Source organism: Ursus americanus, chromosome 36 (assembly GCF_024610735.1).
Source record: "Ursus americanus isolate L20-20 chromosome 36, mUrsAme1.1.p, whole genome shotgun sequence".
NCBI classification, from domain to species: Eukaryota; Metazoa; Chordata; class Mammalia; order Carnivora; family Ursidae; genus Ursus; species Ursus americanus.
Genome location: NC_142162.1, coordinates 17,585,003 through 17,601,773, shown reverse-complemented (window position 1 = coordinate 17,601,773; position 16,771 = coordinate 17,585,003). Strand labels below are relative to the sequence as shown.

Sequence of the window (16,771 nt, the reverse complement as noted above, 5' to 3'; positions counted from 1 at the left end):
ATTTATATGACAGTATGTATTTTTCTCTCCTCACAGATACAGACAGAAAAACATGGAAAAAGGCGACTGTTTACAAAACTGGCTAGTGTTAGAAGTGCTTGCCACAAAACCACAATCAATTTAGATTTTTAACTCAGAAGAATAGGGGCCTAAAACTTATTACGTTTTAAGCAACTGCTCCCAAAACACCATCTATCCTCAAAAATGTCATAATCCTAAAAAACAAACAAAACAAAAAAAACTTTTAATTAAGTTTCCCCATATGTTTCCCTCCTTTCCCTCTAAGTTAACCCTACAATAAAGAAAATACAATTTAGATAATATATTCCCATCAGTTGTTTACTTACCAAATAGTTCATTCAAGAGGGCACTTTCGGGCTGTCATGGAAAACGCCAAAATAAAAAACCTTATTAAATTCAAGTTAGATTATATCTGTCACTTCTTCTTTGCCCAAAGCAATAACTATGGAAGAACATAAATTAAGCCTAGCATGTCACTTATTACAAAGTTGGCTACTATCAAAGAATTTTTAGAGCTTTTCTAGGTAGTTGCTAATAGGTTAAATGACATCAACCCTGTTGTAATTTGAGTAAAGCAGATTTCATCAAACATGATGGGACCAGTAAAGATGAAATAATAAAACAGAGTAGAGGTGGTAAAGAAAGGAATAAAAACCAATGAGAAGTGAAATAAGGTACAGATAGACCTCACTTGTTTGCATTTTGTGAAATTAAGACAATAGCAAAGCCAAAAGCCTAAAGGGATTAAAATCTAAGGGCAAGGGGGGCGCTTGGGTGGCTCGTTAAGCGTCTGCCTTTGGCTCAGGGCGTGATCCCAGAGTTCTGGGATGGAGCCCCGCATCGGACTCCCTGCTCTCTGCTGGGGGCCTGCTTCTTCCTCTCCCACTCCCCCTGCTTGTGTTCCCTCTCTCATGGCAGTGTCTCTCTCTCTCTGTCAAATAAATAAATAAAATCTTTTTAAAAAATTAAATAAATAAAATCTAAGGGCAGCAAACATAAGCAACCAAGAAAATACTAACTTCAAACACACACGATCAGGAAAAGAAAACCTTAACTTCTTTGAGCTAAAGTTGTGGAGAACCAGGTTCAAGTTCAAAGTAGGCTAACTACTTCAACTTATCACCCTTGACTATTCAGCAAAATGAAAATAACCTGGCAGACAAAGATTTTCCATAAAATTCTATCTTCCCCTGGTAAATTCTTTCACTAGAAGGAAAAAATAAAAGGAATTTTGTAGTCCTTGTCTGTAAGTTAACAAATTCTTAAAAATTCATAAAGACATAGTTTACAGAAAGGAATTATGATGTGTTACTTGCTATAAAGAAAAGTTAGATTCATGGAATTAAAAGGAATTTTGAGGTTATTCTTTTAGCCTTTATTCACATACTTGAGAAGTTTTTCAACAATTTATGAAATTTATAGACTTAAAAAACAAAAGGCTTCAAACTACATCTATATTTAACAATATTAACTAACATTTTAATTGCATGTTTAAAAATTCAAAACCACAATTCCCCCAGCAAGTGTAACTGTTACCATTTAGAGAAAATAATAGGGATAATCACATTCACCAAACTTACTAAACCTGATGCTATGCTAGTCACCATAATGATCTATTGTACTTCTTTCCTTAAAGAGTTCTTAGACCATTCGCTACTGAATTAATTTTTAACTGGTAAACTGAGGCAAAATACTGAATAACCTGAGAAGTCACAAGTGCAGAGTCCGCTGTACAAAACTACTGAACCACACTCTTCCCCTTAATGTACTTTTCCAGATATAAACTGTCCGAGCAAAAGGTGCAATTTAAATTCCGCGTAAATTGACTTTTACTGTGCTTTTCTTTTTGCTTGAAAACTCTTTTCATGCATTGCCACTGATTCAATTTCACCTGCAGGTAATGAACACAGAACTCATTGTGGGGAAAACAAACCAGAATGTGAAAAGAGAGAAGTTATCAGATATACAAGGGAGGGAAACAGTTGACTAACCACAATACTTCCCATCCTTCAGGAGGTATTTTTAATATTTTAGTTAGCATTTCTTTGACAAAAGACCCCACAGGTTCCAAAAACTCCTAAATTGAGGACTCACCTGGTTCATCCGAATGCTGAATCAGGGCTTTGATTTCTGCCAAGCTGGGCTCTCCCAGTTTGGAGAGCGAAGCTGCTGCCCCCTCCTCCGGGTCCTCTACCTTTGTCACCGTGAAGTGTGGCATTGTTCGAGTTAGGAATCCTTTGCTCTCGCCGTTTTTAAACTTCCTCCCAGTCTACTTTCCCTGCCTACGTCTCCCTTGCTGTGCCCCTTTCAGGCTCAAATCACTGCCTGCGGGAGACCGAGGCTGGGAATAGGGAAGTACTTTCTGCTCACGTGACCTGCAGCCCCGAGGGAGTGGACGCGGGCAGACACGCCTTCCACTGTGTTTACCATTCACTCCCAAGGATTAAGCACTCCACCCCTTGCTTACGGTCGTTAAGCTCAAGAATCCCAAGGAACTGTTTAGGCAGCTTTCCCGGACCTGCCAAAAGCTGAGAGTGGGCAGAATTCATGAACTACCGCCCACTGTGTACTCACCCACTCATTTCCTTCACTTAAGTTATTTCCAACCCTATGTGCACGTCACGATCTCAACCTCTGCCCTCATATTTCACACGAGAAGGATTAGGGAACAGTTAATTGTACAAACTTTCCTTTTAAAGAGAAACTGGTACTATATCAATTTAGAAAATGAAACAAATTGTATGTAAGCTTCTGTTGTTGCTTTATTTTAAAGCACATGAAAAACAGTAATTTCTTACTGTTCAAATGAGAACACCAATTCCTCAAGTATTCAATGAATGTCTCCATATTTTATACAAGGCATAGTTCTAGACACTAGTGTATACCACGACATCCAAGAAGAGACATTAATATTCCCAAAAGTCCAAGTTTGTTTTAAAAAAGCAAAATATTTTTAAAGAGTTCAGGCTTTTTTTTTTTTAATTGTACGGAGAGCTTAAACATTGTGTTTTAAAGAAAGAAAATTCAAGAAAATCCCTTTAAGAAGTGTATAGTTCCTTCAACACATGTAACATATTTAATTCTTGGTGTGTTTTATCAGATAACTGTACCAAGTGCTCAGCTGATAACTTTAACTATAGAGTTGGAAGCCCTATCTCTGAACTTAGATAAGGGAGTTCAGTAAATTGAGCCCTGTGTTAACTTCCATGTTGATGATGTAATATAAGGGCTTTGTTGCTGGTAACACCTGACATCTAAGACTGCACTAAATTTAACAGAGAAGGAACGATGGTTTATAATCCTCATTTATTAAAAAATAAAATAAAAAAATCCTCATTTATTCCTATACTATTTTTAAAAGAAAAGAAAGCCAATAGTTGTTGAAGACCTACTTTGTACTCTGCATTACACTAGAAACTTTTCATTATCTCATTTAATCAGCACAGAAACATTAGGCTAAGGAACTTGCTCAAAGTCACAGAGTTTATAAACAGCGAAGCCCAACCTAAAAACGTGTGGTACCCTTGCTAGTAGGTGGCAGAGAAGTTTCATAGAAAACTCATATATGCCCCCAACTTGTATTTCATGGGTTCCTGTATAGCACTGATTTGTAATCTTGGCTGCACACTGGAATCAACTGGGGAGATTTTAAAACTACTGATGTTTGGGTCCTGTCCCAGGTATTCTGATTGAATTGCTCTGGAGTAGTAAGACTTTTAAAAGCTCCCCTGCTTCACAGATGGTTCTAACAAGCAGCCGAAGTTGCAAATTACTAAGATATAGGAAAGAGAAAAGGTTATCACCTAAGAAGTCTTTGTAACTATTTTTTTAAAAGATTTTATTTATGGGGCGCCTGGGTGGCACAGCGGTTAAGCGTCTGCCTTCGGCTCAGGGCGTGATCCCAGTGTTATGGGATCGAGCCCCACATCAGGCTCCTCTGCTATGAGCCTGCTTCTTCCTCTCCCACTCCCCCTGCTTGTGTTCCCTCTCTCGCTGGCTGTTTCTCTCTCTGTCAAATAAATAAATAAAATCTTTAAAAAAAAAAAAAGATTTTATTTATTTATTTATTCGACAGAGATAGAGACAGCCAGCGAGAGAGGGAACACAAGCAGGGGGAGTGGGAGAGGAAGAAGCAGGCTCATAGCAGAGGAGCCTGATGTGGGGCTCGATCCCATAACACTGGGATCACGCCCTGAGCCGAAGGCAGACGCTTAACCGCTGTGCCACCCAGGCGCCCCAGTCTTTGTAACTATTTATACCTTTGAAAGAAACTAAGTCAGGAGTAGTGTGCCCTTAGTGATTTTTTTCCATACTTAACAACTCAGGTAGCTACCCTACTAATTTATTCAAAGGAACTTAACTACCAAATTGTCAAATATTTCAACATCATATTCTGGGTTCCAAATTCTTTAATACTTGAGTGCCACTGGATATTTCCAGTAGGATCTTGCCTTTCATATTTATTTAATAAAGAGACCTGAACTATAGCTAATCGTCTACAGTTGATGGACCCGAACAATGACTTACATTATAAATCTGTACAGCTTGTGAATATAAGCTTATGTACAAACGTTATCCTGTCACTTCTCCCCTTTAAGAAAATTCCCAAACTACAGATCTAGGAAGGTAACACATTCCTGTTAATCTGTGGCAGGAGTATTTATTTACCAACTTGATGCTTTGATACCACAGTGCTCAGCAATTTTAAAATAGTTCTCTTCTAGAGTAGACTGTAGATAAAAGTGCAGGAGCATAAAAAATTGAAGGCAAAGTTAAAGTAATACAGAAAAAGTCTGAGGGAGGACTGGTAAAGCTGAGGTGAGCGCTGTGTGGGGAGTGACTAAATAGAGAAGCTAAGCTGTAAGAAATAACTATTTAGGGGTGCCTGGGTGGCGCAGTGGGTGAGCATCCAACTCTTGGTTTCAGCTCAGGTCTGATTTCAGGATCCTGAGATGAGTCCACCCTTACCCCTCCCAACAATGTGCTTAGGTTTCTCTCCCTCTCCCTTTGCTTCCCCCCTCCCCTGAGCGCACGCGCTCTCTCAAATAAAGAAATCTTTTTTAAAAATTAGAAATAGCTATTTAAAGTACAATAAACTATCACAATGGGGGCATCTGGCTGGCTCAGTTGGTAGAGAATGGGATTCTTGATCTTGGGGTTATAAACTGGAGCCCCACATTTGGTGTAGAGATTGCTTAAAGAATAAATAAAATTGAAAAAAAAATACACTACCACAATGAAGTACCACTGCATATCCACTATGATGGCTAAAATTAATAAGACTGAAACAACAAATCTGGTGAGAATGTGAAACAAAGGGTACTTTTATACATTGTTAATGGGTGTAAATTGGTTTACCCATTTTGGAAAAAGATCTAGTATTCTCCCCTATAAGCCAGCAATTACACTCCCAGGTATTTATTCCTCCCAAATGAAAACATATTCCCACAAAAGGACTTGTCCAAGAATATTCACAGCAGTTTATTAACAACAACCCAAAACTGGAAACAACTCAGATGTATATCCATAGGAGAATGGATAAACAAAGTATGATATATTCACACAAAAGATTACTATTCATCTATAAAAAGGAATGGCTCAGTGAAACACGTAACAATATGGATGAATCTCAAAAACATTATGCTAAGTGAAAGAAGCCTTTATTAAAAGAGTACACAATATATGAATCCACCATACGAGATTTTAGAACAGGCGAACCTAATCTATGGTACAATGGTTGCCTCTGTGGGGATGGGAGCATGAGAGAACTTCCCAGAGTGATAGTAATATTCTACATCTTGTTAGAGTTTAAGATTCCATAGGCATATGCATTCATCAAAATTTAGTTGATGTCCACTTAAACTAGTGTAATTCATTGTATGAAAACTTTGCTTAAAAATAAAGCTGCAATAGGGTGCATGGGTGACTCAGTCATTAAGCATCCGCCTTCAGCTCAGTGCGTGATCCCAGGGAGCCCTGCATCGGGCTCCCTGCTCTCCGCTGGGAGCCTCCTTCTTCCTCTCCCACTCCCCCTGCTTGTGTTCCCTCTCTCGCTGGCTGTCTCTCTATGTCAAATAAATAAATAAAATCTTCAAAAAAAAAACACCTGCAAACAAATACTGAATTCTATTTAATATGTATTTTGAAGTATCTGGGGGAGGTGAACTGTTATCTGCACTTTACCTTGAAATGCAAATAAGAGAAAAATGGACAGAAACGTGTTAGAAAAAGTACAGTAAAACAGTAATCATAGACTCTGGTGGGCGTACAGATGTTCACTATAGAAGTCTTTCAATTTTCCGTATGTTTGAAAATTTTCATAAATGTTGGAAAAAAATACAACAAACTGACACCATTAAGAAAATGAACACACAACTCAGAGACTGGGGGAAAATACTCCTAAAACATGTACTTGACAAAGGGCTTATATCTTGAATATATAAAAATCATCTACAATTCAATAATAAAAAGACAAAAAAAATAAAAATGGAAAAAAATATTTAAGTAGACAATTCACAAAGGAAGTCATAAATGGCTAATAAGCACTTGAAAAAGCGCTCAACAGCACTGGCTTTCAGGGAAATGCAAATTAAAATCACCATTAAAACTGTTGCAAGGATGTAGAGCAAATGGTGGGAATATAAAATAATACAACCACTTTGGAAAAAGGTCTGGCAGTTTTTGTTTTTAAAGGTTTATTTATTTTAGAGAAGACAGCACATGCACGCTTGTGCAGGGTGGAGGGTCAGAGGGAGAAGAGAGAGAATTCCAAGCAGACTCTACTCCAAGCATCAAGCCCAACGAGGGGCTTTATCCCGGACCACAAGATCACGACCTGAGCCAAAACCAGGAGTCAGACGCTTAACTGCACCACCCATGCGCCCTGGTCTGAGTGTTTTTAATACAAATTTTGAACAAGTATGTTTATAGTAGTTTTATTCATAACAGCCCAAATAGGAAACAGACCAGTTATCCATCAATAAGATAAAGAACCTGCAGTATATTCATACAATAGACTATTAACAATAACCAGGAACAAACTACTGATAGATTCAACAACATGGATGAATCTCAGAAACATTTTAAGTTACATATTCCATATTAATCACATGCATACAGAAGTGTTTAGAGTTGAAGCATAAATGATGCCTGCAACTTACTCTGAAATGCTTCAAAAATAGATGGATCCACTGGAAGGGATAAATATGTGGTAAAACAAATACAGCAAATTGTTAACTTGGAGGATAAAGATACGAGTGTTCTTTCAATTTTTCTGTATGTTTGAAAATTTTCATAATAAAGTGTTGGAAAAAATACAGTGATGTGAAGTTCACTGAACTCTTTATAAAGATCTCTAGATCTAAGTATAAAGCAAATCACTTATGGGTCAAATTCCATTTCACATAAAATTTAGGTAGTTACATAAATGCTACTCCCGAACTTTGATTTTATAGTGTTGAATGCTGTTTGAAATCAGAGTCATCAAACAGACTTGAAATATCTACAGTTTTACATTAAGGAAAAAAAAAAAACTATGGTATTTTTAAGTAGTAAGACATAGGGCAGGCTAGGGCAAAAAGGGCACTTATAATGGCATTATTCCCATAGTGCTTTGTACATAAGGCCAAATATTATACATATTATATTTATTTTACTAATCAGTTTCAGTAAAACTTAGTGACTACACTATGTCTGTTTTTAAAAAAAAAGCACACCCGCCCATTCTTTAGAAGAATGGGTCTACTATGGGTAATATTTTAAAAGTACACTTTACCATGCTACACTACCCAATTGCTTCTTTTTACTCACAGCTAACAAATCATGACAACTAGCATTTTGTTTTATTCAACCCATTTATTAAAAAAACAAAGACAAATTAGATGTAGTGAAAAGACTTAAACAAGGAAAAGTCAGTGGGAAATTATTTTCAACTTAAGGGTTCTCTTTCAGGTGGTACTATATTGTTACACTACATCACTCAGGGTTAGAGCTGATCATACGTGTGTCTCCTCTTCATTCTCAGAACCTGAGAACTGTACTGTACAAAAACCATACACAAATAATCTAGAACCACACTATGTTCTGAAGTCATCCTTTTTTTTTTTTTTAAGGATTTTATTTATTTATTTGAGAGAGAGAGTGAGAGAGAGAGACGGAGAGGTCACGAGCAGGGGGGAAGGGTAGAGCAGGGAGCCCGATGTTGGGCTCGATCCCAGACCCCAGGATTACGACCTGAGCCAAAAGTGGATGCTTAACTGACTGAGCCACCCAGGCACCCGGCTGAAGTGATTCTTAAGAATTTAGTAATTCATGCTAAAAATGGATCCACTATGCAAGAAAACTTCTATAGTAAGTAAGCAGTAAGCAAATCCCTGGAATTAAAAAGCCACATACATTGTGAACACGAGTTTTACCAAATGTCATTCTGCTCATTCCTGACAGCATCTTGTAGATATAATGTTAAGGTTTTAGTAACATATTAAATAGTACTTTTTTTTTAAAGATTTTATTTGTTTATTTGACAGAGAGAGAGACAGCCAGCAAGAGAGGGAACACAAGCAGGGGGAGTGGGAGAGGAAGAAGCAGGCTCACAGCAGAGGAGCCTGATGTGGGGCTCGATCCCAGAATGCCGGGATCACGCCCTGAGCCGAAGGCAGACGCTTAACCGCTGTGCCACCCAGGCGCCCCAAATAGTACTTTTTTTTTTAAATAAAAAATCCAACTACAGCTTGATCAATGGTACTAGCATGCTACTAAAAAGCTGGAAAATAGGGGCGCCTGGGTGGCTCAGTCAGTTAAGGGTCTCCCTTCCGCTCAGGTCATGACCCCAGGGTCCTGACATGGAGCCCCACATCAGGCTCCCTGCTCCACTGCAAGCCTGCTTCTCCCTCTCCCACTCCCCTGCTTGTGTTCCCTCTCTCGCTGTCTCTCTCTGTCAAATAAATAAATAACATCTTAAAAAAAAAAAAGCCGAAAAACAGAGCAGACTAGCTTCCAAGACATACAAACAACATAGACTAATCTGTCTACACCTTTTCATAGAATTCTGTCTCTCTCTCATACACACACACACACACATACACACACACACAAATTTGGTGGGAGCGGTATGCAAAGAACAGTGGATTCTGATTTGGAAACAGATTCAAATCTTATGAATCTCTCCTAACTCTTGAGTTTGAAGATACCATTCAGAGTACTTTATCTACTATTAAGAACCAACCACACTTGAAAGAACCTTTAAAATTGTTGCCAATTAATAGTTTTGTGCTTACAGTATTTGGTTTATTACAAACGGTATTTTTATAAGAAATAGTAAAAAAAAAAAAAAGTGTAATCTACTTCCAAGCAGTTGCTTTTTCTATTTCTTTCCCAAGCACTTGCTTCTACTGTAGCAAGTTATTACTTCAAAATATTTAGGATAGACATTCTCATTGTATCATTGTAACTGCCAGCCAGCAACTAAATGTAAGTAGAAAACTACATTATACTTTAATTTTCTTGACCAAGGTAAATTTATGATAAACTTTGAGCAACAAAAGTTATGTTTTATTTTCAGCTGTAAACCCTTCATACTCTTTATTCTATAAATCTAACAACAAATCTGTAATAATTCATCTTATTAAGAGATGTTGTTTGACAGGAAAAAGATCTGAATTAAACAATGTCTTTAAAATGTCTGAATTATACAACTTCTAAAAAAGTACAGAACTTCCAAAATTTTTTATTTTTTTATTTTTGTTTGTTTTGTTCTTTGTTTTTTAAAGATTTTATTTATTTATTTGACAGAGAGAGACAACCAGAGAGAGAGGGAACACAAGCAGGGGGAGTGGGAGAGGAAGAAGCAGGTTCCTACCAGAGAAGACTGATGTGGGGCTCGATCCCAGAACGCTGGGATCATGCCCTGAGCCGAAAGCAGACACTTAATGACTGCGCCACCCAGGCGCCCCAGAACTTCCAAAAATTTTTAACTTCTTATCTTCAAATGTCAAGAGAGGAAAGAGGTCATGTGTTAGAGCAGGGATTCTTAAGGAAAATATCAGACTTGGCTGAAGGACTAATTCACTCCCCGACCCCCATTCAGTTACTCAGGCTTCAAAGGACCACTGGTAGGGAGACAATACCTCATGTGGTATCATTCAGAAGGTTAGGCAAACATTCAAAAGAACAGTGCTTTGCAAATTATCTCTGGTATAGGACTATTTTTCTTTATATTCACAATTCATATGAAATACTAGAAAAATGAAAAATATACAAAACACAAGTTCTAATTTTTATTATCAGATTTGACATAAAATTGCTCTATCAAACTGCTATGCAAGTTTTTAAAAACTTTCAATTTCTGAGCTTATCTCCTCACAGACAGGGTAAGTGAGCAGCTCATGGACCAGCACCATTTACATATCACACTCCAAATGGCTGTGTTGCAGAATGTTGTAAACCTTTTACTGGCAGAGAATAAGCAGTTCATTACTTAAATTTAGCGCTATAGCTGTAAAAGTATACTGACTCTCATTCTTAAGCAGAAAATCTAGATATTTTCCTTATTTAGCATATCAGCAAACCCTTTTTCTCCTTCAGACACTGGACAGTAAATAGTGGTTTAATATACCAAAATGATCACAAATTCTAAATTACGCCTTATTATGTGGATGATTATAGAGAGAAATTAATGAGTTAATCAATTACTTTGGTGAAGACCAACTATCATGGATAGTAAGAATTTAAAACTCCTAAATCTCAGAATTATAAAAAATTATCTATGAAAATTGATTTTTATAAAATGGCATCAGTGATGAATATATAACATATTTTGGGACTAACAACTGAAAGATAATATATCATAAAAGACCTTACTGTCTGATGGATTCAACATATTGTATTGCAAGGAAGACAAAGACTTCTCCAAATCAAAACATCAGGAAAATCTCATGCTTTACTGAGGCTAAGAAATCATGCATTATTCAATACATAGATGAATGCCCACTATGTGCCAGGAAACAGGAATACAATGGAGAACAAGGCACTTGTTCCTGCCCTCGAGGAGCTCACAATCATTATTATCTACTTCACTATAAAATAAAAGGCAATCTTAAACCAGGGCTGTACGCACAACATAGTGCAAGCATAGACAAATCTTTAGAGCGCAACACACTACTACCTTGCCTAGTCACTTCTTCAAGGGGCTGAAGCTGTGAGTCTTCACTAAGGGAAAGGACGCAGTAGAAGGATAGTTGATGGCTAGCTAATTTGATAGCTGTATCACCCATTTCGGCTGCTGACCCAGATATTAAAGAAGGCATTATCAAAAGCCTCTGTGCACTCAGAGTCCTCAGCTTCCACTCTTTCCTTTTCTACAACATTACAACTCCCTACATAAGGCTGCCCATCTTTTTCATTAGTCTAACGTCATTACAGCCTAGATCACCAACCAAAAACAGCACTGGCGCTATGTACACGGACTACTCAGTAACTCAGAATTTCATTTCTGATGTATGCCATTTCATTCTTTATTATGAAATACTTGCTAGATAGGCTTCTAATCAGCACTACAAACAGTGCATAGAAAATGAAACTGCAACACACGGTCAAAACCTGAGATGTATTTCTAAAAAGTAAATAAAGGAAAATGAAAACACAATTCAAAACAAGATTTTCTTGTTAATTTCACCTCAGAGAACAAGTGTTTTTGTTGTTTTAAATAAGTTATTGCTTCTTTCCTCCCTTGCCACAAAACTCCATTTTGAAATAGATCTCCTGGGGGGTGCCTGGCTGGCTCAGTCAGTATAACATGCAATTCTTGATTTCAGGATTGTGAGTTCTAGGCCCCATGTTGGGGGTAGAGATGCAGAGATTACTAAAACAGAACAAAACAAAACACCCAACAAACCCAAAACAAACAGATCTACTGAAACTTGGGTCAAAATGTGAATATTCATTAACTTTATGAGAGATGACTGTATTAAATCAATAACTGTAAAAATCAGCATTACTAAACTGCCCTGGGTATTTGCAGACCATTTATTTAAAAGACACTGAAAGAGGGGCACCTGGCTGGCTCAATCGGTGGAGCACGCATCTCTTCATCTCAGGGTTGTGGGTTCCAGCCCCACGCTGGGGGCAGAGATTACTTAAAAATAAAAACTTTAAAAGAAAGACACTGAAATACATATTTTTAGGCCAGATTTCCTTTCAGGAACATAGAACCTTAAAATTATTCAGGAAACATGTCATTTTACTACCTTTTTTTGAAAAACGAAAACAATAAACTGTTTCCTTTCATTCCCCCAATGCCAGGCAAAAAGCTGCAAAAATGTACACTGAACATAAAAATTTCTTTTATGCTTCTTCTACTCTACCTTTGCTTCTTACTAAATGCTTCAACAGAGCCAACCAATGTTAATATAATAGAGGAAGTGTAATAACAGGAATACCAATATTAAAATCATACACACCTGGGTTTAAATCACTATTTTTCAGTTTATTACTTGTATGACCTTGAGTAGGTTACTTAACCTTATCAGTTTCAATTTTCTCCTGGATGAGAAATCCCATCACAGCTCCTAAGAAAATGATTTTTTTTTAAATGAAAAAATATCTGGAACCTGTAGGTGGCTCAGTCAGTTAAGCACCTGCCTTGGGCTCAGGTCACGACCCCAGGGTCCTGGGACTGAGTCCCTCATTGGGCTCCTTGCTCAGTGGGGAGCCTGCTTCTCCCTCTGCCTGCTTGTGTGTGTGCTCTCCCTCTCCCCGACAAATAAATAAAATCTTTAAAATGAAAAAATATCAAAATATGATTTTTCAGGAAAGGAAAGAATTAACCTTTCAAGGGAAGAATGTTTTCTATATCCTAATAATTCTTAGAATCTTATTTGGAAATTAGCACACTGCTAAACTATAAAAAAATAAATCAACTAAGTAAATTTTTTACATCTATCTTAGATATAAATTACCCAGTTGTGAAAATAAGTATTATTTCTGTATATTAAAAAAAAAGCTTGATGGGTGCCTGGGTGGCTCTGTCGGTTAAGCATCTGCCTTTCGGCTCAGGTCATAATTCCGGGGTCCTGGAATGGAACCGAAGGCAGATGTTTAATGGATGGAGACACCCAGGCACGGCTCTTATGATTTCTCAATAACATTTTCTTTTCTCTAGCTTTCTTTATCATAAGAACACAGTATATAATACATACAAAAATGTTAATTGACTTTATATTATTGGTAGGGCTTCCAGTCAACAAGCTTCCAAGCCTTCCCGTAGGCTACTAGCAGTTAAGGTTTGGGGGAGTAAAAAACAACATTCAAATGTTCTATTGTATGGGGGCTGGCACCCTTAATCCCTGTGTTGTTCAAGGGTTAACTATAATATGAAAGATACAGTTAAAAGAAGGGTAATAGTCACCTTCGATTGGCAAAACAATGTAATTCACTTATTTTTGTTTGGGGCAAAAATTTAGAAGTTTTTTGGAGAAGTATAGATAAGTACTTGGTACTTTGAAACATGCTCTTATGAAAAAAAACTAGATAGCTTTCCAAGTTGCTTAATCATCATTCTGATTTAACCCTAGCATAAGAGGCATTTATGAGACCTACCAGTAACACAGAATTGGTAGATCAGCCAAATAAGCTAAACACAAGTGTAATGTAATGGCTCCAAGGGCAGATAACTATTCTATTCCATTAGACCTACTAACATTTAAGGAAAGCCTGATGTGCCTACCCACTCGGTGAAATCCCAATCAGGTGGGAAAGTTCTTCCCATACGTACAGCATTAATCACTCTTTCCTTTGAGGCTATGGTCTTCAACTCTGGCTTTCAGTTTAGAATAAGCTGAAAAGCTTTTTAAAACTACTGATGCAATTAAATCAGAATCCCTGGATAAGGGGCAGAGGTATTTTCTAAAAAGATCTCTAGATCATTCCAAAATGAAGCTAGATGGGGGCGCCTGGGTAGCGCAGTCGTTAAGCGTCTGCCTTCGGCTCAGGGCGTGATCCTGGTGTACCGGGATCGAGTCCCACATCGGGTTCCTCGGCTGGGAGCCTGCTTCTTCCTCTCCCTCTCCCCCTGCTTGTGTTCCCTCTCTCGCTGTCTGTCTCTCTGTCACATAAATAAATAAAATCTTTAAAAAAAAATGCAGCTAGATGAAGCATCACTGCTCTACTGGGTATATTTCATTTGCCTTTGTCTAAGAATGCTTTTAATTTTTGTTTATATTTCCATCTCTTTTAGTCTAGATCTTCAACTCAATATGTATTTCGTTGAGTGCAAATATTATGTAGCATCACACACTATCCTAGGTGCTGATGATACAAAGACAACTTTGTGTACCTGTCCCTGAGAATCTTATTGCCTAATTGAGAAAGATAACATATAAAACAACAAAATTCAGTGAAATAGGTGCTACAGTAATAGTCTGTATAAGGGATATAGGGCTATAAAGAACTGATCTATTTTCTGGGTGCGGGGTTGAATCAGAAAAAGTTTCAGAGAGAAGGTGACTCTTTGAAGGAGGGACTTAGATCTAAGTTATTTTTTCATCTCTACCACCTAACACCCCCCAATAAAAACTTGGTAACAGCCACCCTCGACGTTGGTCTATTTAGAGCTCCTTGACTTAAAGCTTCTACTTTTACTCTACTTCAAAAACCCACTCCCAAGGCTGCATACTAGATGTTAACACTGGAACGGCCCCACCTCTAAAACCATTAATTCCAACATCCAACTATCTGACCACAATCTTTAAACCTTCTACATCCCCACCAAGTCCTCCCGTCTCTAAGCGTCTCCATTTTTACCTCAGTTCATCATTTTCCTTTGCTGTATCTTTCTATCATATTATTCTACAATGTGCTGTATTTTCCTTTTTTTGTATTTTGCTGTATCTTTATTGTTGCATTTATCATACAGCATTGTAATTTATAGGAACATTTGTTTGTTTTCTCTATTAGATCATAATTTTCTGTAGAATAGTCATTGGATTCTTTTTCTTGGTCCTGCATCCTTAACACCCAGAACAGGGCCTGACCCCTAATAAGTGTTTAGTAAATGTTTGGCGAAGGAATGGATGAAGTATTCTTGTCATTTTCACCACCAGACCACAAGCTCTCCAAAGGCAGAGACTACCTCATCTACAGATTTCCTGTAATTCCTGCTGGAGTGCCTCACACATATCAGAGCCTCAGGGAGCATGTATTTGAGCATGTAAATTGTAAAAGGATGAAATGTATCAGACACTGTGTAAAACATATAAAAATATGTTCCCTGCTCTTTTTCCGGAATTATTATTTCAATAATCATTTAAGATAACCTGATGGTTATGAGGCAAATGTAAAAAATGCTATTATGGCAGAGACAAAATGATATAATGGAAAGCACTGGATGTAAGTCAGGAGGCCTGTACTTCAGTCTTGGCTTTGCCACTCTGTAACCATCACTATGAGCCTTAGTTTCCTCATTTTTTAAAAGGGAGTTTCACCAGAAGTCAATTTCTTTTTTCTTTTCAGAATTCAATTCTTGATCATCTGAGGTTCCCTAACATACTATGCCTCTTAAAATCTGTATTATAAAAGTGATATACCCTCAATATAAAAAATTGTACATGGCCTTCTGAAATGTTTAGGTAAAGGGATTTTCATAACTCCCCAAAGGTACCCACTCTCAACTGTTTCTGGTATCTTTAACGCACTGTTCATGGATAAGCAAATACAGACTAAGATTGTATTTATTTACCAACTGCACAGTCCCATCAATTCTAAGGGAACCTTGACGAAATGAAAGGACAATTATAAATACTTTGATAACGGGGCACTTGGCGGCTCAGTCAGTTAAGCGTCTGCCTTCAGCTCAGGCCATGATCCCAGGGTCCTGGGATGGAGCCCCGCATCCAGCTCCTTGCTCAGCAGGGAGTCTGCTTCTCTCCCTCTGCCTCCGCCTGCTGCTCTCCCTGCTTGTGTGCGCTCTCTCTCTCTCTCTCTAATAAATAAATTTTTCAAAAAAATACTTTGATAACAGAAAGATAATTATCTACTCAAAAGGCCAACAGTAGAAAAAATTAAAACAGATAGAAATGAGTATTTAAAACTTCCTGTTTCACAGCCCCCCCACCCCAGTTGTGCAATGTAATATGAGTAAAAAGCGTATGACAAGAAAAGAAATTTAAGGTGGGAAGCTTCAATGTGGAAGAAATGTGGGAGGCATGGGAACTGTGGAGAAAGGAGAGATAATCATACCAATGTCACAACCACAGAAGGATGTATAAAAGGCCAAAAAATCACAGAATTCTAAATATTAAAACAGCAAACACAATTTTGAAATACAGTATGAGCTTAAGGACAGAATCAATTGCAGAAAACGCAGTGTTGTTTTCCTATAATAACGCTAGCCCAGAGACAAATGTAGATCACTATGTCCTTGATTTTCTTGACAACAGCATTCTGTAAAGATCTATACCCAAGTCTAACAAGGGTATCCACAGCTTATGAAGCCAAGGATGAAATAATTGTATTTTTGACCAGTCCCTCTGATAGTGGGGAAAATACATCATAAGATTATAGTTATCATAAGGATTTTTTTTAAGAAAATGGAAAGAGAAAAAAATAGGTCATTAGTAAAATAGGGAACTAGTTTCCTGAGAATACAGTGGAAATTGCAATCTAATGGGTGGACTATTGATTTCTCTTTCATTTGGTACCAGAATATTTAAACATTAAGGAGTATGTTAGATAGAAAGAGAGCCAAGCTTTAACTTCT

The 16,771-nt window shown here is 37.5% G+C and overlaps 1 protein-coding gene across 5 annotated transcripts in view; it reads right to left on the bottom strand.

Moving 5' to 3' along the window:
- Nucleotides 1-16,771, bottom strand: part of SLC12A6 (solute carrier family 12 member 6) — a 91,322-nt gene that overhangs the window by 71,277 nt on the left and 3,274 nt on the right. Inside the window, exon 1 of one of the 5 annotated variants that reach the window (XM_087859134.1) lies at nucleotides 2,116-2,958. The exons of 3 other annotated variants lie outside the window; for them this stretch is intronic. In XM_087859134.1, coding sequence (XP_087715260.1) covers nucleotides 2,116-2,239 — 124 coding nt within the window. In that variant the 5' untranslated portion in view covers nucleotides 2,240-2,958. Of the gene's footprint in view, nucleotides 1-2,115; nucleotides 2,959-16,771 lie in introns of those variants that run through there. One more of the 5 variants, XM_045815691.2, reaches the window with a different exon arrangement.